A 23,506-nucleotide genomic window follows, 5' to 3' on the forward strand; every position below is an offset into this window, starting at 1 on the left:
ACTATACTTTAGATTCTAGGAACGTTCACCCCAGGAAAACGTTTCGTAGGCACGCGTAATTAAAATAATTAGTAGAAATAATCTCGGTAACCCCCGTAATGGCGTATAGTACTCGAGGAAGAGTGTGCTGGAAGAAGCAAGTCGACTGGGAGTTAAGTTAGGGCCCGAGGTGGGGAGGAACGGGGTTGGGGAGGGGGGGTTTGTAGTGCTAAGCTAGGGGTGACCATAATTAAAATGCACCAATGTTAACCGAGTCGTCACAGCCAATGGTACTCTAATCCAATCCGCAAGAGTTACTTTCCAGGACGTGTACGCGAGCGGACAAGTACTCGGTATCGTTCGTAAGAACAAAAAAAGAAAAAGAAAAAGAAAAAAGCACCTAAACGTTTCCTTCCTTTACCGGTTTTAAAAATGAATATATTTCAAAGTCTTTCCATCCACTCGCTCTTCTTTTTTCTCTCCCTTCCGTTCCGTTCTTTCTCTCTCATATACCTTGGTTACATTCCAATAAAGGGTTCCAACCCCCTTAGACACGACAAATTCAACCTACCTACGCGAGGGTTATTAATTAATTTGAGAAATAAATCAAAATTTTCTCTTTCCGTCCGTAGGACTTTACCATAAAGAGTACCACTCGACGAATCGGTCGAGTTTATTTTAAATGTTCCTCAGTTTAATCGCGAATTGACTCGCGTTAATTGTAACTCTAACCTTCTTCACAATTCACCTTTACACAGTCGTATTCGAATTTCTTTGTGTGTATATATATATATATATATAATATATAGATACATGAACTATGTACAGAATACCACACAGGTAGTTTCACGTAGTTTCACACACACACACACACATTTGTAGGACTCGTTACTCGTTACCATTAATTTTCGAGGGTTCCTTCCGCGGACGATCTCTAAAGCCACATTGAGTTCAACAGAGGATGCACTTACTGATTAATTAAATCGCGATAAAAGAGGAAAGAGCCCGGGTTTCTCTTATGTGATATAGGACACACTTTAAATAACGTTGCTGCCAGCGTTAAATAACGTCGCGTTCTTCTTCTAACCGTGTCGTCGTCGTCGTTGTGCTGCACGTGTGCTGCATTCGTTTGTCTCGCATTAGAAGAAGAAGAAGAAGAAGAGGAAGAGGAAGAGGAAGAAAAAGTAATAGTAATCGTAACAACTGGTTCTCGTTCTGCAAATTGGAGAATCCCCTTAATGGGTAGGAAGCAATTAGTGATACATTCGTTCCTATGACATTCTCATATGGTCCAAATTTACAACTTGTCCATGATGTATGTGGGGAATCTCGAATTTTTTTCTTCTTTTTTTTTCTTTCCAAAGATCGATATATCGACGAAAATTCGATTAGAATGAAATGAAATTGTATAGTACCTAGTTATGTATAATCGAAAGTAAATATTATATTATTGAGAAGGGAAGTAACACGTGTGTCACGTAATAATCTTCTGTCATACAAAATATTCAAATAATATACATCCATGCAAATATTTTCGCTTGTTGTCACGAATTAAGATCAACGTTATGCATTCTATTTCAAAATTAAAAATACAAAATAAACGAATGAACGAACGAACGAACGAACGTACGTACGTACGTACGTACAAACGTACGATAATGGAAATTATTATTGCAATCATTTTACTGTATTTTTTTTCTAATATATCATATATTTTTTCTTATTATCATCTAACTATTTTATCTTTTTAAATGTTAGACAATAATTATATAAATCCTCGGACACAATGTTTCCTAAACACGGTAAACAGCACCAACTAACAAGATAAAGGTAATAATATAAAAAGATAGAAAAGATTAATAGCGAGATTAGACTTATCTATAAAACCATTTACCTCTTACCAGTCACGTAGCACCTGGCAAGGAATATACCTACTACCGTCTGACTAACTGCATAAATAAATAAAAATATATTTTAAGGGATGCAAAAAACAAAATAAGAGGAAAAGAAAAATATAAAGAAAAAGAGAATATAATATAAAAATATAGAGTAATAATACCTTTTTGAAGGAAACTAACATTCCGAGACCGTATCGATTTCCTTCATCTCCCCGTTCTTTCTCCGAATAAAAATAGTACTATCCTCTTGATGGAAGAACGTAATTAACGACGAACTTTTTTTTAACAAATCTCCGCAATTACCTAATTTGAATCCCACATTCGTCGGGAGGACTACGACTACCTGTTCGAAAGGTACATCCTCTTCCTGCTACTCCATTCGTCTCGGAGAATCAACGCGTTCAACTCTTTTTAACGAGAATTCTCATGGGACGCGAGGGGAATAGGTGGCAGGGGGATGGGAAGCTTTTCAAGCAAGATCGCACGAATCAGAGAAATCGATGTGAAATTTCAAAAGGGAAAACGGGGGAGCAGCTTTTCTCTCCTGCCTTCCCCCCTTCCCACCCTTTTCATCAAAATGCGAGCTACGTATATAATGTCGAATAACACGGATTTAACGTTGTAGGAAGGTAGAATGTTTAAAGGTAAGAGGAAAAAAGAAAAAAATAAATAAAAATGTAATAATATTCCTAAACGAGGAGAACGAAATTTATGGGAAATAGTTTAGATTTTGAGATCGGTTGCGAATAGACGTAATAGACGAATCTACGAATGTTAAAACATTTGGAGGATGAAAACGTTCGTGATTGCTATACTTAATGCAATAAGATAGTTAAACAATTTCAACGAATTGAGTGTAATGAACTCTCTCTTCTCTCTCTCTTTCCCTCTCTCTCTCTCTCTCTCTCTCTTTTTCTCTTTTTCCTTTTCTCTCTTTCTCTCCCTCTTTTTTACTTTTTCTGTATACAAAGAAAAATAAACGAGATACGTCAAAATGTAAAAAAATTAAAAAAATGTAAAAAGAATTAAATTAATTAAAAAAAAAAAAAAAATAAGAACAGAGAGAAAAAGATATAGGAAAAATGATCTTAGGAATTTCCAAAAAGAATTTGTTAATCTGTAAATCCTCTTGACGTTGAATGAAATTAATCAAATTCCAAACTATACTTGGAAATATACAACGCGTAGGACGTTTTATTTGTCATCTCGTACGTTTTACATTTTCCTTCCCTTCTTTCTCTCTCTCTCTCTCTCTCTCTCCGATTCTTTTTTGTCTTTTTCACTTAAAATAAAAAAAAAAGACAAATCTCAATTAAATTTTTCACATAACAATCCGTATCGACTATCGCGAATTCCATCGTACTTTTACAACAATCGAAATTAATGTAATATAACTAAAAAGGTTTCTCTACAATGAAAATCGAAACGAATTTTGTTAACTCGAACCTAGTATCGAATTTAATACACTCATACATACACATACACATATGTGTTCATTCATTTATTTATCTGAAATTCACTATCTTATTTTAATTAATGTAATTAAGTGTCCCTCTCGTTTGACCGATATCAAAAAAACGTACTCCCAATACGAAACGGAAAAAGTTTTCTCGAATTTTATCAATCTATCTCTCTCTCTCTCTCTCTCTTTTTTTAACATTCCCTATTTTTCTGTTCTATTTCCCTAATTAAGAACGTATTTCAGCATGCGTTATCAACGTCAAGACAAGAACATTTCTTCAACGTCTAATCAACAAATCGCCACCCCCCTCTGCCCTCCCTTTTACTCGACAAATTAACTCAACCAAAGGTATCTCAGAATTTGTACAAATGGTCGAGTTCCATCAAGCGTTAGTATAAATCAGTATGCCAACGGGTGTTAAAATTTATGGCGCCTAACACACTAATACGTTTAACGAGTATATGTCCATGAAACGCGACGTTGGTTCGTTCGGCCTCTCTATTTGAGGCCATTTCCCTTTTAGAAAACAAATACGTTTCGAATATATATATAATAAAAGGAACAGTTATTAATTAAATGGAAGACAATGTTGGATAAAGAGAGAGATAGAATATAACTGTAATATAACTGTAATTGTGTATAGAAGCAGGTTGTAAAGTGCCCAAGAGGGTAGGTAATATCATACGCAAACTATATTACACGGTTTACAACACTTGCTTTAATTCCAACGAGATATTAAGGAAAGACATCCCCCTCCTACTAAGTTTCTATTTCTATTTCTATTTCTATTTCTATCTCTATCTCTCTCTCTCTCTCTCTCTCTCTCTCGTTGTCATTGCTTTTCACGTTAATCCAAATCGCAATTCCGTTCACCGATTTGTACATATAACCATTCGTCCCATCTTTCGAATTTGATCCTCTCAAAACCTACCATACGGGATATTTAATATAATATCCAGATGTGGGGTTTTAGTGTGTGGGTGGGTGGATTAATACCAAAACAATAAACGTAGCTCGTTAAACTAACGACAGTCATTCGGATTTCTGTGATATGAATGAAGGAAAAAATTGTTTGGTTAAAATTCATTCGTGAACGTAACATAAGCCCGCCTTCCTCCTCCCCCCCCCACTCCACCTCCCCACCACCACTATTTAAAACTCACGAAACGAAAAGCTTTTTATTTTGCACTTGGATTATATGAAACGAGAAAGCAAATTTAAAAAGTGGAATCGATAGGAATAACAGAAACAATATCGAGAAAATAATCTTGTTTAGGCAATTGGGAAAAAAAAAGGAAGGAGAAGAAGAATAAGAAGAAGAAGAAAAATGATCGTAATGGAAAACGACATCTGGTCGATTGGAAAATCGAAAAAAACATCTTTGTATGCTCTATTTTTTCGCGATAAGATCGGCCTAATTTCCTACGATGGAAAAAGCAAAAGTTAATTCTCTCTCTCTTTTTCTTTCTAACATACTAACTGAGTTACCTTTTTATCGAAATAAAAAAAGGTGAGGAAAAATGTGCTTTCCCTTTTTTTTTTGCAGATACTTTAGCGAGCTTGATCTTTTTCGTAAGAAATCTTGAACAGATTCGTACAAGCATTGATTATTTAATAAAAGATAAAAAATAAAAAGAAATAATCTCTCTCGTTAACAAGAGAATCATTATATCGTTTCGTTCAAGGACACGATCGAGTTAACGATTAAAACAACCGTACCATGAGACTCTTTTTTTTCTGACGTAACCACCTTAATGTCTATCGCAGTACAAACTTTGAAGTAATTTTCGAGAAATTTTAGTAAGACGAATAGGAGGGTTCTTCTTCGTTGACAGCAAACTTCCCCCCCCCCACCCCAACCCCTCCTTCGAAAGAACTCGATTTAGCTTCGAGTAATTTTGTCCCATTAAACATGCTAATTAAATATAGAAGTGAGGATAATAGTATAGTAATCCTGTCTTTTCAGTAAGAAATCGTTCGATCGATCTTCTTCGGAGATCAAAATGAGATGGGGCAAATTTTTTTCTTTTTAAAGAACCAAAAATAACTTCAAGCTAACCCAACAACAACCAAATCCTCGTAAGTCTCGAACTTCGGATAAAGTATTTAATTAATCGCGATTACGTTGTACCACGTTCGAGAAATTTTCTTCTCCATATTTTTTTCTTCCCCTATTATTTTTTTTTCTTCATTTTTCAACATTCAACCACCCACCCTTCCCCCAAGTGTCGAGCAGCCGCCACTTTGGGCAGCAATGCCACCTGTCTCTCTTTCTCTCTCTCTCTCTTTCTCTTTCTCTTTCTCTTTCTCTTTACTGTTGTTCGTAGGTATAAATCACACACCTGTGCCGTGACTCGAATATAAATCAAAAGCTAGCCACGGAACCACAGTCTCGACGAGGATTCTACGCGCGTACCTTTGCGTTAGGGTTGCCACGAGGTGTCGGCTACATCGTGGTACTACGAAATTTGCATTTACTCTCAGAGAATGAGAGAAAGAGAGAGAGAGAGAGAGAGAGAAAGAGACTGAGAGAGAGAGAGAACGTGAAAGAGGAAAAACACCGAGTACCCTCGCACTGATAGTATTTTTATACTTTTACAAGCATCATTCACGTTGTTTACGTCTTACCATAACGTGCAACTTATTTTCTCTTATCTCATCTTCGATTACAACGAACTAGCAGCAACAACGTGTGACGCTGTTGTAAAATAATAACAAATGCATCACGAATATATATTGGAATTTTTTGTTTATTTATATCAAGAGAAAATAATAATCAATCAAGAAAAGAGAATATATCTGGTAAAATGTTAACAAGTATATTTCACCGAAAACGCGATGATAAAATGATTGATAAACAACGGGTATTCCTTAGGATATGTGAAGAAAAAATCTTTGACGATTGATAAATCACTTTATTTTCACTTCCAGAAAATATTTCCTTATCTTATCTTACGTGTAGAAAATATACGAACAATTGTATATGTTTTCGCAACATTATACTTTTCCTTAGACATATATACGTGTGTATGTTTTTATACTTGTGCATGCGAGTACGATAAAATCTTATTGGACTTTTATATTTTTCTTTTTGTACAAAAAGCAAGAAGAAACGATGAAGAAAGTTCTCGGTTAGAAAGTTCTCCCAAAACATGAACAGGTACACGTATGTACACCTACCCTAGCTACTCGAATTGGCACGTCATCCTGTTACGAAGGAGCAATATACTATAGAGTTTCTCGCTATAGTACAACGACCATTCCAAGGAAGCCTGAAACCGAACAATCCGATTTCGCGGTAGAGATTACTGAATTAAGAGAATTTCCGAACTGAAGTACAACACAGGAAAGGTAGGAATAAAGGAAGAATACGAATACGAAGAAGAAGAAGAAGAAGAAGAGATAAAGAAAGAATAAAAAGGCAATTTCTATTTGGGAAATTCCAATTCCCAAAGAAACTGAAATATCGTCCTACTATCCCCAAGTTTTTCTGTTTCTGACACTTTCTGATAAAGAATTCCTGAAATACAATAATCGTTCACTGCCAATCTATATTTTTCCTATCACAGATAAACCTATTGATTATTCGTTATTCCGAAAATTGTGTTTATTACATACAGATTTATCTCTTTATTCTAATACAATGCTACTAATCATAAGTTTATTTTTTTTTAACATATAAATCAACTGCAATAATTCGAATAATCATTGAATTCTTTTTTTGAAGAATATTCTATTTCTTTGGATTTAAATAATGATTGCAAACTTTTACACGTTAGTTAATATATATATACGTGTGCGATTCAAGCAGCTAACGAATCGATTAAGTTCAACGTTACTAACACTAATTATTACGAATAAGCCGATGGTAAATGAACGATGTTGTAAAGTACATGCATATCCCTTCTTGTTTTCAACGATACTGTCGTTATCAGCGACATTAATCCTTACATAGAACCACATCGTCTTCTTCGTCTTATATATTTACAATTTACATATATATATATGTATTACATAGTTACATGGAACTACTCGAGCATCGTCGTTAGTCAGCGGGTGGTAAAGGCTTGAATACAAATTAATTAAGGCGAGAAACAGCAAGGATACCCACCAACCCTTTGACTCTTCATTTCGTTTTTTTTTTCTTCTTCTTCTTCTTCTTCTTTTTATTTTCTTTTCACGAAAGACTTCAGATTTTATAACCACAAAATACCATTATTATAAAAGCACGCTCGAAGAAGCCCCCGCTAACGAAACTTTTCGCATTACTATTTCCTTAAAACAATAATTCTAATCTGCAATGCAGAAACTTGAAAGAGAATGAGAATGAGAGAGATTCGTGAAAATAATGGGAATAGGACAAATAGTTATCAGCTGTAGTATCTGAGAGAACATTAAATAGCCGACAAAGTGAAAGACTTATTGTTAGACCACCTACCTACCTACCTACCCTATCCCCCCCCACCACCCTTATTATCTTCTTTAAATTTGTTTGCTTCACACGAGAAAAATTCTTGATAAGTTTGTTTCGTTAGTATTCTCGAAACCAATCTGTTTGGAGAAGAAAATAATAATAATAATATAGGAAACAGAAATGATATATTATTTGATGCGAGACGAGTTGTAATTACGGGAATAAAAAAAAAAGAAACAAAAAAGATCTTGCCCCTATTTCAAATTTTAACAAAAAACAAAAACGAGTTGACTTACATTTGATTTTCCGATATATTATACTATCTGATATCACGCGTACACATATTTCAACCATTATTCTTTTCCAAATTGATGTCGGTCCCGACATCTTCGCAATGAAAATACATTGTCAAAAGCAAACCTTTGCGAAATAATAATCGGGAGAAAAAAATCAAAAAAATAACAACACAAAAATATATATATATACATTACTGTGTTTAGTAATTGAAAATAATAGTCGCTACCGACAACAGTATACTTCATTCTCATACACATTTTCCAACGAGTGACACATTGTATACGCTCACGCATGCATACATATTACAACCTAATCTAATGTAAGAGAAAGAGAGAAAGAGAGAAAGAGAGAGAGAGGATTCCCCTAAGCGTCGTGTCAAATGAAGCACAAAATTTTCGTGCAAGGAGTAAAACCACACATGCTTGCCTCGACGATCAAGGAAGAATTTATTTCATGGCCATTCGAGAGTTTCATCGTTACGATACAAACAAGAAAAGGATATTCTATAAGTATGTGTGTGTGTGTGTGTGTGTGTATATATATACGCGTGCACACCTGCTTGAGTAAGTATGAACTTGGATGAGAATTTAGAGGCACGTGGATACGTACGCGTGTGTGTATGTGCAAAATGGATAGAAAAAGGGTTTGGGTTCAAACGATTTCATCGTCGAAAAGCTTCCCCTAAGAATCTATATGATTTTCTACCAAAAATTTTTCTCGTCGAATTAAAAAAATTCTTCTTGATAAATTTATAACTGAAATGCACACAAAAATAATCTCTATTATTAAAATATAAATTTATCCTATCCATAAAAAAAAGAAAGAAAAAAATCATAATCCATAAAAATACTATCTATATCATAACAAACTCTCTCTCTCTCTCTTTCTCTCTCTCTCTCTCTCTCTCTCTCTCTCTATTGCAAAAAGATTAAATTCTTTCGAAGGTTGGACCATCTTCAAAGGTACCCTAAATCGACTGAAACATAGTAGTAGTGGTAATAGTACTAGTAGTAGTACTAGTCTGTTATCTTTTTAGCTCGCATATTTCTCAGCTTAGAGTCGACGACTGGCAAACGAGTTTGAAATCCGAATAGAAAGCATCATCTTGTTCGTTGCATCCCTGGAAGGCAATCCTCCTCCTCCTCCTCTTCCTCCTCTTCCACCCCTTCTTCCATTCCTCTTTTTCTCGCACACACTCTACCTTCACCTTTCTCGAGAGCATTAGGATATTGATGAAAAAAAATGGCACGAGCTAGTAGACTACGCTAACGGCCAGGAGGGTAGGGATAGGGGTAGGGGTAGGGGCAGGGGCAGGGGCAGGGCCAGGAGTAGGGGGAGGGAGAATTCGTTCCATTTCAGATTTGGGTTGCGATAAATACGGACGCGACCGTACTCTCCCTACCCAACTCACCCCCTCTCCCTCTCTTTCTATCTCGTTTTCCTTCTCTCTCTCTCTCTCTCTCACACTCTCACTCTCTCTCTCTTTCCTCCGAGAGCTAATGTACCTCGGTTGTTACATCGTGGTGGTTATCTTCATAGCAAACGACTACCCCAGAGGAACCCACCCCCTATCCCTCCCACTACGCGAAAGCTCTTTCAAAAAAAGCTCCCACGTTGCTCCCCTACGCTCGTCTACTAACTTAACTCGTCCATTTTCTCTTTTTTATATTCGCATATATATATAGATATATATATATATATATATATATATGTAGTAAACGACACATACACGAAAGTATCTCGGCTGACTTTCCGTCATCTTTTTAACCTTAGAGAGAGAGAGAGAGAGAGGGAGAGAGAGAGAGAGAGTTTTTAGAAAAAAAAAAAAAGAAAAAAAACACATCGGGGGTGAAGGAGGGACACACCGTCGTCGACGACCGTGTCCCTCTTTTGTGAACGTCAACCTGCAAGCTCGTACCGCGGAAACTGGTCTGATTTCCTTTCGCGATAACGTTGGATACTTCATCGAGGGGTGGTGTTTCGTCGCGTACTCACTTTTTTCTTTTGCTTGCTTGCTTGCTTGCTTGCTTGCTTTCTTGCTTGCTACCTTCTTCTTCTTCTTCTTCTTTTTCTTTTTCTTCTTCTTCTTCTCCTTCTTCTTATCCGTAGGTATTCTCCTAAAACTCTATTCTCATTGTATCTCTTCCTTATCCCACTCTTAGGGAAGGTTGCCCGTCTTTTCGCGGAAACGTAAATCGCTATTCTTTGGGGAAAAAATGTTGGGAGAATTTATCTTGAAAAAGAATTTTTAAAGTAAGAATATTGAACGTGAATGAACGTATTTTTATCTTTCGTTGATAAACGTAATTTGAGATTAATCAAGAATTTCATAATTCGTAATATTAATTATGTAAATATATCTTTTATTGTTGGATGATTCAATTTGTCGAATTATACGTACTACTATTACTTTAAATCCATACGAATATCTTTTTTTCTAATTTCGGTTGAAATTTGTTGAAAGCTTAAAAAATATTACATTATGGTGGTATACAATTGTTACGATAATTATTTTTCTCTTGCATATATATGATATATAATTATATTTTTCTACGTATAATCATTTTTGCACGATATATTTACAGTGGAAAATGAAATCGTTTTAACAAACGTTACGACGTATATTAAATTAAACTCTCTGCGCATTTTAATTAACAATAATATATTGCAATTATATAAAGGTTAATTAGAAAAGTAATACGAACGATTGTAATATAATATTACTTTCGAAATAGGTTGAGATATCGTATTGACATACTGATACGCTAACCTACATTTATTTTCTTAACAAAAGAAAGAAAAAAAGGAAAAAAGAAAAAAAATTGTGAACGAACTGAAGAATAACGACAAAAGGATTCTTCCATCTTCATATATATATTGCGATCTTTCGGTTTTGTATTATATTTCAAATATGTGTGTGTATCGTTAACTTATATAAAAAAGAAAAAGTATTTACTTACAATACAATTCATTGATATGCACATATCACAGATACACGGATCAACTGTCTCTTTTTCCTTCACGAATAAGAAAATAGGAGGGGGGAAAAAAAATCGTTCGTTAGATTTTGTTTAAAAAGAAAAAATATCTTTTCGAGAAAATACGTTAAGACGTTAGAAAACAAAAGCCATTATAAAAAAGTATGGAATAACCGTGAGTGAATATGCGACGAAGAAAGAATTTTTTCGATATTTTAATATAAATAAACTATGAAAAAAAAAACGATTTCTATCTCGAAGGTATGACGATATCTATAACCCATCTTCCTCGACGAAACGAGATGCTATCAGAAAAGTTTTTTATTGCATTGGAAAGTTCCACGAACAACGTGACTTGAAGGTGACTGATAAACAATAGCATAGTCACTTCATAATAATCTGAACTCTTGCGAAGGCCTTCGTGTTACGCTTGGAAACTTCATTAAAGCTCTTCAATTAGATTTTTACTTGATTTATTTCTTAAAAGAAAATATTTCTCTTCCTTCTCTTCCTTCTCTCTTTCTCTCTTTCTCTCTCTCGTTTCTCATTTCTCGTTTCTCATGGCTCAATTAATTTGGTTTGTTAAAAGTAATTACTCATAAACGATAAAGAACTTAACCAATTCTTCTTCCTTCTCGACGTAAGGATCACGTTTAAACGAAGATACAACCATTCGAGGATATTTATCCGATACATACGTCAACGTTAAAGAAAATATTACACGAAAAGGTTCTTTTGAAATTCGATGAACAAAATCGACGTGTTCCAGTATCGAATGACAGGGAACCAACCATCTTACTAAGCTATAAGATTCAAAGAAATTTATCCTCAAGACGAAAAACCAACCACAAAAAAAAGAAGAAGAAGAAGAAGAAGGTTTTCCCGATCGCTTTGAGACTTGACTCGAACTTGAAAGGTTTTTCCTTGAGAATACTCAAGAAAGACGTCTTTTCGTGTGTTGCGCTATAAAATCGTTCGTGGTCTCGCGTAATCCAGCGAGATTGCGGGACCTTCTTGGATTTACATGAGAAAAAGAGAGAGAGAGAGAGAGAGAAGAAGAAGGACTTATGGAGAAGTAAAAGGAGGGAAACAGACAGAGATAAAAAATGGAAATCGAGGAAAAAAGGATAAAGAGAGACGGTCAAGCATCGAACTGAGCGTTTCTGCTTTTACAAACAGATTGGATCCTCTTAGAAGAACTTCACGCTCGAAAAAAAGTCACATTCTCGAATAATGGAAAGTAGGAGTATCAGTTCTTTTTTTTTTCTTTTTTTTTTTTTTTTTTTTATAAATTTTGTTTATCTATTCATTCTCTTTGGGAATAAATGTTACCGTCATAGCCGTAAAGGAAAAAAAACATCAACTTGTAAAACCAATTTTTATGCGAATCGATCTGCAACGTCGTAGTCGTCCATCATATTCTTCGTAATAAAGATATNCGTTTCTGCTTTTACAAACAGATTGGATCCTCTTAGAAGAACTTCACGCTCGAAAAAAAGTCACATTCTCGAATAATGGAAAGTAGGAGTATCAGAGTTTTTTTTTTTTTTTTTTTTTTTTTTTTTTTTTCTTTTGCGAGAAAGCTTTTCCATCACGTGTAAATAATACAATTGGTATTCGTTATTTCAAAAAAGGAAAAAAAAACATCAACTTGTAAAACCAATTTTTATGCGAATCGATCTGCAACGTCGTAGTCGTCCATCATATTCTTCGTAATAAAGATATGCAAAACAAAATTTCCTATTATATTTTTTTGGTATAATACGCTATGAAAATTTTATGGTGTTTCCTTTCGCTCCCCCCTGTCGTAATACTCGTACACGCGGTTACAAGACAAATTCCAAAGACGAGAATGGCGCAGTTTTGAATGTGCTGACTCTAGGAAACGATCGATCCATACACAACTGTTAAGTGTGTGTGTGTGTGTGTGTGTGTGTGTGTTACGACGGCCTTGGACTAGATTAAAAAAAGTATCGTTCGATAACTATCATTGTAAATACCAACAAATGTAACGATTTCGCATTATCGATAAAGATATCATATTTATCGTATACCAGTATTAAATAAATACAATATGATTTTTATTTTTTTCTTTTCTATAGGAGTCAAAACAACCATTGTTTTTATTACCGAATAAAAAAAAGCAGTATTTTACGATAATTAATCTTTTTTTTTGTTGTTGTTTTTTTCTCTCTCTCTCTCCCTCTCTCGATATCAGATAGGTCACGGTCAAGTGAAAAAATTTATTATCAACACTTCAGTGATATAAATCGAAGGAAGTGTATGTTGATAAGTAAGAATCACCACTTACGTGATACATATATAAATATTTTAATCATTTACCACTATATCAGAATCAATTAATTTTGATTTGATTAGATAATTATCGCTCGTTGAAAAGAAACAATCAATATATCCGTTTAGATTATTAGGTAAATAATAACTAGTACTATTGTGTATTCGAAAGGAAATGATTAATTAGATCATCGATTTGCGTGCATATCTAAGATCAATAATAGATAATCATACTTCACTATATATATATACATTTTCAAATTCGAACAATATTAAGAAACAAAGGAAACAAGAGAGAGATATAATATAAAAAAAAAAATAAAGATTGATACGAAGGAAATAATTGAATTTGTATATGGGCAACGTTGCGTACGACTATGTTAATACATTAACATGAATTTTTATGTAACGAGGTTAAGTAGGCAACTTGATAAGAGTGCGCTTTTTAATAACCGTACGGCTGCTGTTTACAGAAAAGGTGGTGCTGCGGCTTCTGACATCCCATCGAGAAGTAACTTTCTGCCGACGTTAGAAGAATTCATTAACTATCTCGCGAAAAAGAGAAAAAGAGAAAGAAAGAGAGAGAATATGATAGTTATAATTATATCAATTGACCTAGAAACCCCCCGGGTATATATTTCGTAATATTCGTAAAGAAAATATATATTAACAATATTTACGACACTTCCTATTGGTATTCGACACCAAATCGTACGATAAATAATTGACGTATCGATTTTCGATATCGTCTAGAAATATTCGTGCGAGGATATGTTGATATATATATATACATGTATATATATGTATATACACGTATCTATGCACGTGTATAGAAATACGAGCGTTACGTGAATCTCCTATAAAACGTACACGTATTACGTTTTGTCCTACGTAGAAATTCATGAATGTGATGTTTAAGCGTTTTTAAGCTCTATTTCGGATAACCGTTGGAATTTGTGACCGACTCGTCGTCGTCGTCGTCGTTGTTGTTGTTGTTGTTATTATTGAAAGTATTATAAATATTATATCATATATGCGAGAGAGAGAGAGAGAGAGAGTATTATTTTGAAAAAGAAGGAGAATAAAGAAAAAGAACGGGTTAATCTCTCGAGAGAGAGAAAGTTGGTATTTTGTTTTTTTTTTTCTTCTGCCTTACTGTCTTTTCATCGACACGTCGTGCTACTTTAAAAGAATCGTTCTAACCTCGCATTACACGATATTAAACCGCGGTCATCGCGGACTCTGACTTTTTATTGTTTCGTAGCATGTGCAACAAAGCTCGCGTGAACGTACGCCGTACCATTTGCATTCTCATTACCATCTTCTCGTTCTTATTTAAATAAGCGAACGACTGCGAGGCACTCGGAACTGTTGTGTGCTCGTTTTACCCTTTTTCTGTATTATTTTTTTTTTCTCTCTTTCCTCTTTTTTCTTTCTTTCTTTCTTTTACCTCTTTCCTATGTCGCGCGCCCGCGCAAATCTATATCTACACACATATTCATTTTTATTACCTTTTTCCCTTTTATATTCTATTCCACCAAGAGAGATCGATGAAGAATTAATTATTTAACACGCACTCCAATAATTAATGTCTGGATATAGGTACATAAAACCCATACATACATATATATATATAATAGTATAAGTGAATAAATATACCGTGTTCTATTTATTTTCTTTCGACAAAATTAATAATACCCAAGACGAATATAATATAAAACGAATAATAATTAATCAAATCGTTCGATCTTAAGTTTCATTCGGGAAAAAAAAAAAAAAGAAAAAGAAAATCTAATATAAGCTCGATATATTTTCTACATCTATCCATTATGTTTTTTTCGAATTTCGATTCGAGTAGATTTTCATATCCCTTTTTTATGTTTTCATTTCTTCCTTTCCCCCAAACCATTATGCTCTTCTCTTTACATGCCATAAGTTTTCTTTCTATCGTACAAGTTTTTCATAGTGATTCGAGACTGTGAACGGTGTTGCGCGAGATGAGACACACGACATCGGTGTGGGCTCGTGCCGTGCCACACCATGCAACGCCACGCCACGCCACGCCAAGCCAAGCCAAGCCAAGCCGAGCCACGCCAAGGAAATTCAATTTCGTTGCGGCTGTGTAATGGAGCAGAACATTCTGGCCGGAGAGAGTTAGGCTGGTCCTCGACCGCACAGGAAATACCTATCGATGGTTATCCAACCGATCCATACGGATCCGCGTCGATTCCGCTTAAGCGAGACGATTGATACATCTCTCTGTTATACCGTATCCTACCTACGCGAGTCCTCCTACATTTTCTCTCTCTAAATTGATTCGATCCAAATTGGCTATTGAATTGGAAGTACAGTTTAGCGAGATACACTGCCCCATTGATATCATCCGTTGAGAAATCTAAACATTTCATTTGAATAAATAATCAATTTATATATTGTATATATATTATATTATGCAATTAGATATTTTTCAAAATAATATATCGTTAATATCATGTTAATCCTTCTGGTGCTGGTAAAGTTTATTTTTTGCCTAACTTATTTTTAACATCAGCTGTAAAGAAATAACGATCGTAATAACTTATCGTTAGTTCGTAACTTATCGTTATATTCGATCAACGTAGTTCACATTGGTATAGGAAAAAGGGGTATTTAAAGTTTCAAAAGGTTATAATTAAAATCAATGAAAATAACAATTTATAATGTTTTCCCTACGAATAATTAAAATTACGTTAACGAGGATCCATCCTCTCTTTCTCTCTCTCTCTCTCTCTCTCTTTCTCTTTCTCTATGTATGTGTTCTCGTTACTCGTCGCGACGTATCGAAGAATGGAAAATTTTCCATATAGAACAATTACGTTTTCGTCGTAGTACTTCCACACATTCATTTCGCATCACAGCTTTCACCAGACGTGTTATCCTATGAGATGTTCAGAAAACTTGAAGTGCACCAATGGCATTGTGTGCGATGCTTGCGAGCACAACTCCATTGCTATAACCGCATCGTCGTTATTGCGTTCCTAGAGATGTAACAAGGTATTCATACCGGGAAGTGTGTACAACAACACTCGCACTTCTCACGCATACGATATCTAGAACGAACATAAGTGGCTATTTCCTGACGACGACGAAGGAAAAAAATACTTCAAAAATACTTTTTGCCTATTCGAAAAATAATACTTTAGTATTTAATCCCAATCCAAAAGAAAAAAAGACATAATTTTTCTTTTTTTTTTCTTTTTTTTTTAAGATACTACGAGTCAAAAACAAAACTAGTAACAAGAAATTGGTTCACCTTTCACTAGAAAGACTCAAAAAGTTTCCTTTCCAAAAGGATTCTTATACTACTTATCATTGATTCCTTCTTATCAAAAATTCTCCTTCTAGCTCTTTCCACCATATATATATAAGTAAGCTATGTACGTACTCTAACACACTGCCACTATACTACCTTCTTTCTTTATCTATCGATCTCGTTTACAGTCTACAAGAGTAAAGCCAAATTACGAGCCTCGGTGGTTCAGTTCGATAAAAGAGAACCCCGTCAAGTATCCATCGATGCGTTCGACTTCCTTCGCTATTGTGCATAAAATGTGACGTATCTTTTAAGTTTCCCTTTCTCTTCTCTTCTCTTCTCTTCTCTTCTCTTCTCTTCTCTTCTCTTCTCTTCTCTTCTCTTCTCTTCTCTTCTCTTCTCTTCTCTTCTCTTCTCTTCTTTTCTCTTCTATTCTATTCTATTCTATTCTATTCTTATTCTCGCGTATCTTTTCGAAACGGACTCACTCGTCGGATAAAGCTTTCCACTCGGATATTTTATTTCCCCGGCATCGTACTTTTGTACATAGCACCATCACCACCACCACTATCACTATCACCATCACCATACCTCCTTCTCAACCCCCTCCCCTCCTCTCGAGAAAACAGCACGTTGTTCGACTGGGCTATACGCGCGCTCTATCGTTTTTGAATTTCTAACACGAATGATTTTTCCATTCGCGCGCATTCGCTTTTACTTATTTTTCCTCGCAATGCGTTCGACGGTACCATTGGTCGATGGTGGGTGCCCATTGGGAAATCCTCTCTCGCAGTAATACTACTACTACTACTACTCGCGTTCATCCATGGATGTCGAGATGCTTTCGCGAATATTTCCCATCGATATCTCTCCCATTGACTTATTCGGAATATTTTTATATTTTCATCCAATTTGAAAATTCCCATGCGGGCGGTGGGCGTATACCGTTATCATCGAATCAAAATGCAAACGCGAACAAAGAACGGGCCCAACACAATCGGGGGCGGGCGGGCGTGGGGGGGGTGTTGAAACAAAATATTAATGCAATGAATAAGGTGTGCCAGCTATCCTGCTGATCGATAACATTTTTTTCTTCTTCACTCCCTAGCCATCCCTCCCCTCGCCCCTTCCATCGTTGTAACATTTTCCCCTTTTATTCCGTAGTTCTTCTTCCGTTCTTTAGAGATCGGAGACGTATTTATTATTTTAAACGTTCCCGTTCCCGTTTCGATTCTCCTTCGGTAAAGCGCATAAAAAAAAAAGAAAAGAAAAGTACATACAGATATATACTATTTTTAAGATTGTTCGTATCCTTACAAATCGTTCGGGACGTCGACGAACTTCCGTAAAGAAGTAAAATTTATTACTGAAGAGAGGACGAGGAGGAAGAGGAGGAGGAGGAGGAGAAGGAGGTGGAATAACTACTACTACTACTACTACTACTAGAGGGGTAACGCGAATATTGATTTTTCTACGCGACGGACGGACGGTGCACGACCTACCATTACCTCGTATCAAGTGCAACCCCTAACAAAGTAAGTTATCCCCCAGAACTGTTCGGTCGGTTGTAATCTAAAGCGCAACTATACGCACCTATCGAGCTACTTTTTTATTCTCTCTGTGACCGTGCACGTGACATACTGCTAAACAAAATAAAAAGAAAAGAAAGGAAAAGAAAAGAAAAGAAAAGAAAAGAAAAGAAAAGAATGAAGAATAAAGAAAGAAAGAAAGAAAAAATATACACCCTCGCAATATATCCATTCTACTATACATTTCTATCTCACTCGTGTAGAACCTTTATCGAAGTCACGGTATTTCTAGACTACCCCGTGAGAGATAATAAACCCGAGGGAAATATTTTCCAATATTAGCTCGTTCGAATCGGATTGCCAGATTCATCTTAAATTAAATTCAACGTCAACCGTTGGTAGGTTCAGATCCAATGAACGTTAGGATCGCATAAAGTCAACCGATGGAATTTTAATTGGTTGAATTACTTTTCAACTCATTCTCTAACGTAATGTCTAGTTCATTAAAAACAATTAATTTCAAAATATCAGAGATAATCATCTCATTAATTTTCACGGCGAACTAAATGGACTTTTAAAAATTCGAAGATATATAATCGAGATACCTTTGTTTTACTTTTTCTTCGTTAAGCATCTACTACTATCGTTCTCGACGTAAAATTTGTGATCGAAATTTATGTTACAGAATAGGAAGGATCGAAGAACGATGAACGAATCGGAACGAGAAGGGACCGAAGTGGCGCGATAATAATAATATGTGGACGACGAGGCCGCGTAGGAAACGTAAGCGCTGGGATTTGCCGGCGAATGGCAAAGAATCGTCCGAGAACAAACAACAACAGCAACAGAAACAACAGCAGCAGCAGCAACAACAACAAAAACAATACCAATCACCATCACCACCGACACAACAACGAAGTGATCGACGACGGGACGGTTTCCGAATCCTTTATTCGGTGGTCCTGGCGGCCTGCATGGCGACACAGGAAGCGAAAAGCGCCAGGTGCCCGCCGCCGGAAACAATACCGGGATGTCCCTGTTACAATTTCGAAGATGGTCTCTTCCTGGAGTGTGCCGGTGCAACCGAAGAGTCGCTCAAGAATGCCTTGTCGAGCGTCATTCAAGCTGCAGGCCCGGAAGGTAACCAACGTCTCACTTTTTTCCCATTTGATTTGATTTTATTTCATTCGACCCCGTTAAATTAAAGTCAAACTTGTTGCTATTGGTTTTTTTTTTTTTTTTTTCGAAAAATAAATGACATCGAAGATCGTCGAGATTAATGATAATAATAATCGAAAAAGCACCTTTTTCCTTCAAATCGACGATTCATTTGATATATTATATCGATTACTCTTATTCAGGAGCGTTCGTTCAATCGTTAAGCGTCTACGAACTGGATCGGAAGGTGGAGGAACTCCGACCCCAAGCTTTCCCAGCTGGCTCGCAAATTAGACACTTGCAGATTTCTCATTCGGCGATTCGCGAAATAAGCGAGGATGCTTTCGTAAGATTGGACAAGAGTTTGGAATCGTTGGCACTCGTATCCGGTAGGCTACCACGAGTACCACAGAAAGCGATGTCCACGTTGAACCGTTTGAAGGTTCTCGATCTCGAAGCTAACCTCATTCACGAACTACTAAGTTTCAGCTTTTACAAATTGTCGTTGATAAAACTTAACCTAAAGGGAAATCAAATAAATAGAATCTCGGAGTACGCGTTCGCCGGGTTGGAAACTACGTTGAAGGATCTTGATATGGCAGAGAATAAGATCAGAATGTTTCCTATGACATCGCTTAGAAGGTTGGAATACTTAACGTCATTGAAACTCGCTTGGAACGAGGTCGCCCAGTTACCAGAAGATGGATACTCGCGACTGGAAGCATTAAATTTTCTCGATCTCAGCAGCAACAATTTCAAGAACATACCTCTCAACTGCTTCCGTTGTTGTCCCTCGTTGAAGACTCTTTCGCTTTATTATAACTCCGTAGAATCGGTCGACAAAGACGCCTTTATATCCTTGATAGATCTCGAGTCTATCGATCTTAGTCACAACAAGATCGTGTTCTTAGATGTCGCTACATTTCGTGCCAATCAAAAGCTCAGGTCCATCGATCTAAGTCATAATCACATACATTATATACGTGGCGTATTTTCAAGGTTGCCAGAATTGAAAGAACTATTCCTAGCGGAAAATAATATATTGGAGATACCTGCGGAAACGTTCGCCGGTAGTACAAGTCTCACGGTAGTGTATCTTCAACAGAACGCCATAAGAAGGATCGACGCGAGAGGATTGGTCACCCTCGGACAATTGGCCCAACTTCATTTGAGCAGTAATTACATCGAAAAGGTACCGCGGGACTTTCTCGAGCATTGCGAAAATCTATCGACCCTGTCTCTGGACGGTAATAACATACGGGAATTAGAAGTAGGAACGTTCGCTAAAGCAAAACAATTGCGAGAACTTCGGCTGCAAGACAATCAAATTACGGAAGTAAAGAGAGGAGTATTTGCTCCTTTACCATCCCTATTAGAGCTTCATCTACAAAACAATGCGATAACCGACATGGAGACCGGTGCTTTACGATCTTTGCACAGTCTTCAGCACGTTAATCTTCAAGGAAATTTATTAGCCGTCTTGGGAGACGTATTTCAAGTGTCCAACGAAATCGGACAAAACGGAAACATCGGTAGTTCTTTGGTATCCATTCAACTGGACAACAATGGACTCGGCGTATTACACAACGATTCTTTAAGAGGACAAGCCTCTGTCAGAATCATGTGGCTGGGGCACAATAGATTGACACGCCTTCAGGCTCCCCTCTTCAGGGATCTTCTTTTGGTCGAACGACTCTATCTCACGAACAACTCGATTTCAAGAATAGAGGATACCGCCTTTCAGCCAATGCAAGCTTTGAAATTCCTCGAACTTAGCATGAATCGATTGAGTCACGTCACCGCTAGGACTTTCTCCGAATTGCACGAACTCGAGGAACTCTATTTGCAGGACAACGGTCTACGACGATTGGATCCTTACGCTTTGACAGCTTTAAAACGGTTGCGAGTACTAGATCTTGCTAACAACAATCTCAACGTATTGCACGACAAGATATTCCAGGAAGGTTTACCTATTAGAACTTTAAATCTGAAGAATTGTACGGTTAGTGTAATCGAAGACGGTGCCTTCAGAGGATTAAATAATCTTTACGAACTTAACCTCGAACACAATCACCTCACTGCCATGGGTCTTGACAGGTTGGACATACCGGGATTGAGAATCCTAAGGATATCCTACAATAATTTTAGTCAAATCAATGGAAACTCATTGGACGGTTTACCGTCCCTGCAGCACCTTGCCATGGACTCCGCGCAAATCCATCGAATACCGGCCGAATTGTTTTCGAAGAATAAAAATTTAGCCAAATTGTTGTTGAGCAATAATCTACTTAACGTATTACCGTTAGTTCTCTTCCTCGAATTGGATTCATTGAAGGAGGTCAGACTAGACGGGAATAGATTCATAGAGATTCCTTACGAAGTCTTGACCAACGCAACTACCATAGAGTTTCTCTCGCTGGCAAACAATGAGATAGACCACGTGGACATGTCCCGTTTAAACGGATTGACCAGTTTACGGGAACTCGATCTACGTAGTAATTACATCACAACCCTCTCCGGTTTCGCAGCAGTAAACTTATCCCGTTTGATATCCGTAGATCTTAGTCACAATCATTTGACCGCCCTTCCGGCTAACTTCTTCGCTCGATCGAATCTCTTGCGCAAAGTTGAATTGGCCGCGAACAAATTCCGACAGATACCGGCAGTCGCGCTATCCGCTCAGAATATACCAAGTCTTGCCTGGCTCAACGTCACTGCCAATCCTCTCGTCAGAATACACGAGATAAGTTCCGAGGCAAGATATCCTACTCTACAAGAGATCCACATTTCTGGAACGAATCTCACGATCGTTACCAGCCAAGATTTCGAAGCCTTTCCCGCCCTGATGCATCTCTTTATGGCCAGTAACATGATCTCAAGAGTATCGCCAAGCGCTTTTCGCAGTCTACCGAATCTCCTAACTTTGGATCTCAGTATCAACGAGCTCCCGCTTTTACCTCAGGAGAGATTGAAGGGCTTGGAACATCTGAGACTGCTCAATCTAACGCACAACCGTTTGAAAGAGCTGGAAGATTTCCCGCCCGATTTGAAAGCACTACAAATACTCGACCTTTCTTATAATCAGATAAGAAACATAGGAAAAGGCACGTTTCAGCATCTAGAAAATCTCGCGGAGCTACATCTTTACGGTAACTGGATATCATCTATATCGCCGGACGCGTTCAAACGTTTAAAGAAATTACGAATATTGGATCTAAGCAGAAATTTCTTAGCTAATTTACCGTTAAACGCATTTCGTCCATTAGAAACCCAGATAAGAAGTTTAAGAGCCGAAGGTAAATACTTGTATATTCATTCGTATAACTTTGAATTAGTTTTTTTTCTCTTTTTTTTTTTTTTTTTTTTTTATTAACCCTTCGACAAAATCAATACTTTAATCTCGGACCGATCACAATTTCTATAGAAAATCCTCTACTATGCGACTGCGAATCCCAGGAGCTTTGGGAATGGTTACGGGACCATCAAAAACTGGTGGGAGGTGGCGTGAGCCGAAATCGCGGCGGTGGTGGCGGCGGTGGCGGTCATGGTGGTGGTGGTATGCGAGTGAACGACATGGAAAGCGGATTGCTAAAGTGCGAACAACCACCGGAATTGCGTGGCCTGGTTTTCCTCGACCTCGATCCGCATGCTTTCTGCTCCGCACCATTGATCCTAAAACTCGCGATCCAGGATATACAACCGTTCTCAGTGTTGGTGTCCTGGCAGAGTAGAAATCACTCCGGGCTACGAGGATACCAGGTCGCTTATCACGCTTTGGACAACGTCGACGAGGTAGTAAAAGCTTGTATTTTAACCCCCTTTCTCTTTCCCAATCCCTTTATCTCTTCTTCCCCCAGTTTTATTCTACCGCAATATTACCTGGCTCGCACACTGACCGGTGTTACCGCCGGTAAAACGAATCGTCGACCAAACACAGTGTCCCCCCCTCTCCCCCCGTGCGCATTTAACCCACGTAAGACGGTCGCTTTCTACCGATGGCTAATAAAAGTTGAACGCGTTCACCGTACAGAACATTAAAGTTTCTCCGACAAGGCGGTAACACCTCACGTTCGGTCCCATTTACCCCATTAACTTTATATATATATAGAAATACTATAAATTCTAAAGATTAAGTTTAGAAAAGAGCGATAATGGAGAGTAACGATAGCGTTGTTTTTTTTTTTTGGTTTAAACAATGGAACGG

At 37.0% G+C, this 23,506-nt stretch overlaps 1 protein-coding gene across 5 annotated transcripts in view; it reads left to right on the top strand.

Moving 5' to 3' along the window:
• Positions 1-23,506, top strand: part of LOC106788305 (chaoptin-like) — a 59,680-nt gene that overhangs the window by 34,344 nt on the left and 1,830 nt on the right. For 3 of the 5 annotated variants that reach the window (XM_014751459.1, XM_014751454.1, XM_014751455.1), the window contains exons 2-5: positions 17,916-18,150; positions 18,830-19,284; positions 19,506-22,598; positions 22,727-23,094. In XM_014751459.1, the coding sequence (XP_014606945.1) occupies positions 18,900-19,284; positions 19,506-22,598; positions 22,727-23,094 (3,846 nt within the window). In that variant the 5' untranslated portion in view covers positions 17,916-18,150; positions 18,830-18,899. The other 2 variants (XM_014751458.1, XM_014751456.1) reach the window with 2 other exon arrangements.

The sequence above is a fragment of the Polistes canadensis genome, unplaced genomic scaffold (assembly GCF_001313835.1).
Source record: "Polistes canadensis isolate GaletaPanama2010 unplaced genomic scaffold, ASM131383v1 scaffold_134, whole genome shotgun sequence".
Classification (NCBI taxonomy): Eukaryota; Metazoa; Arthropoda; class Insecta; order Hymenoptera; family Vespidae; genus Polistes; species Polistes canadensis.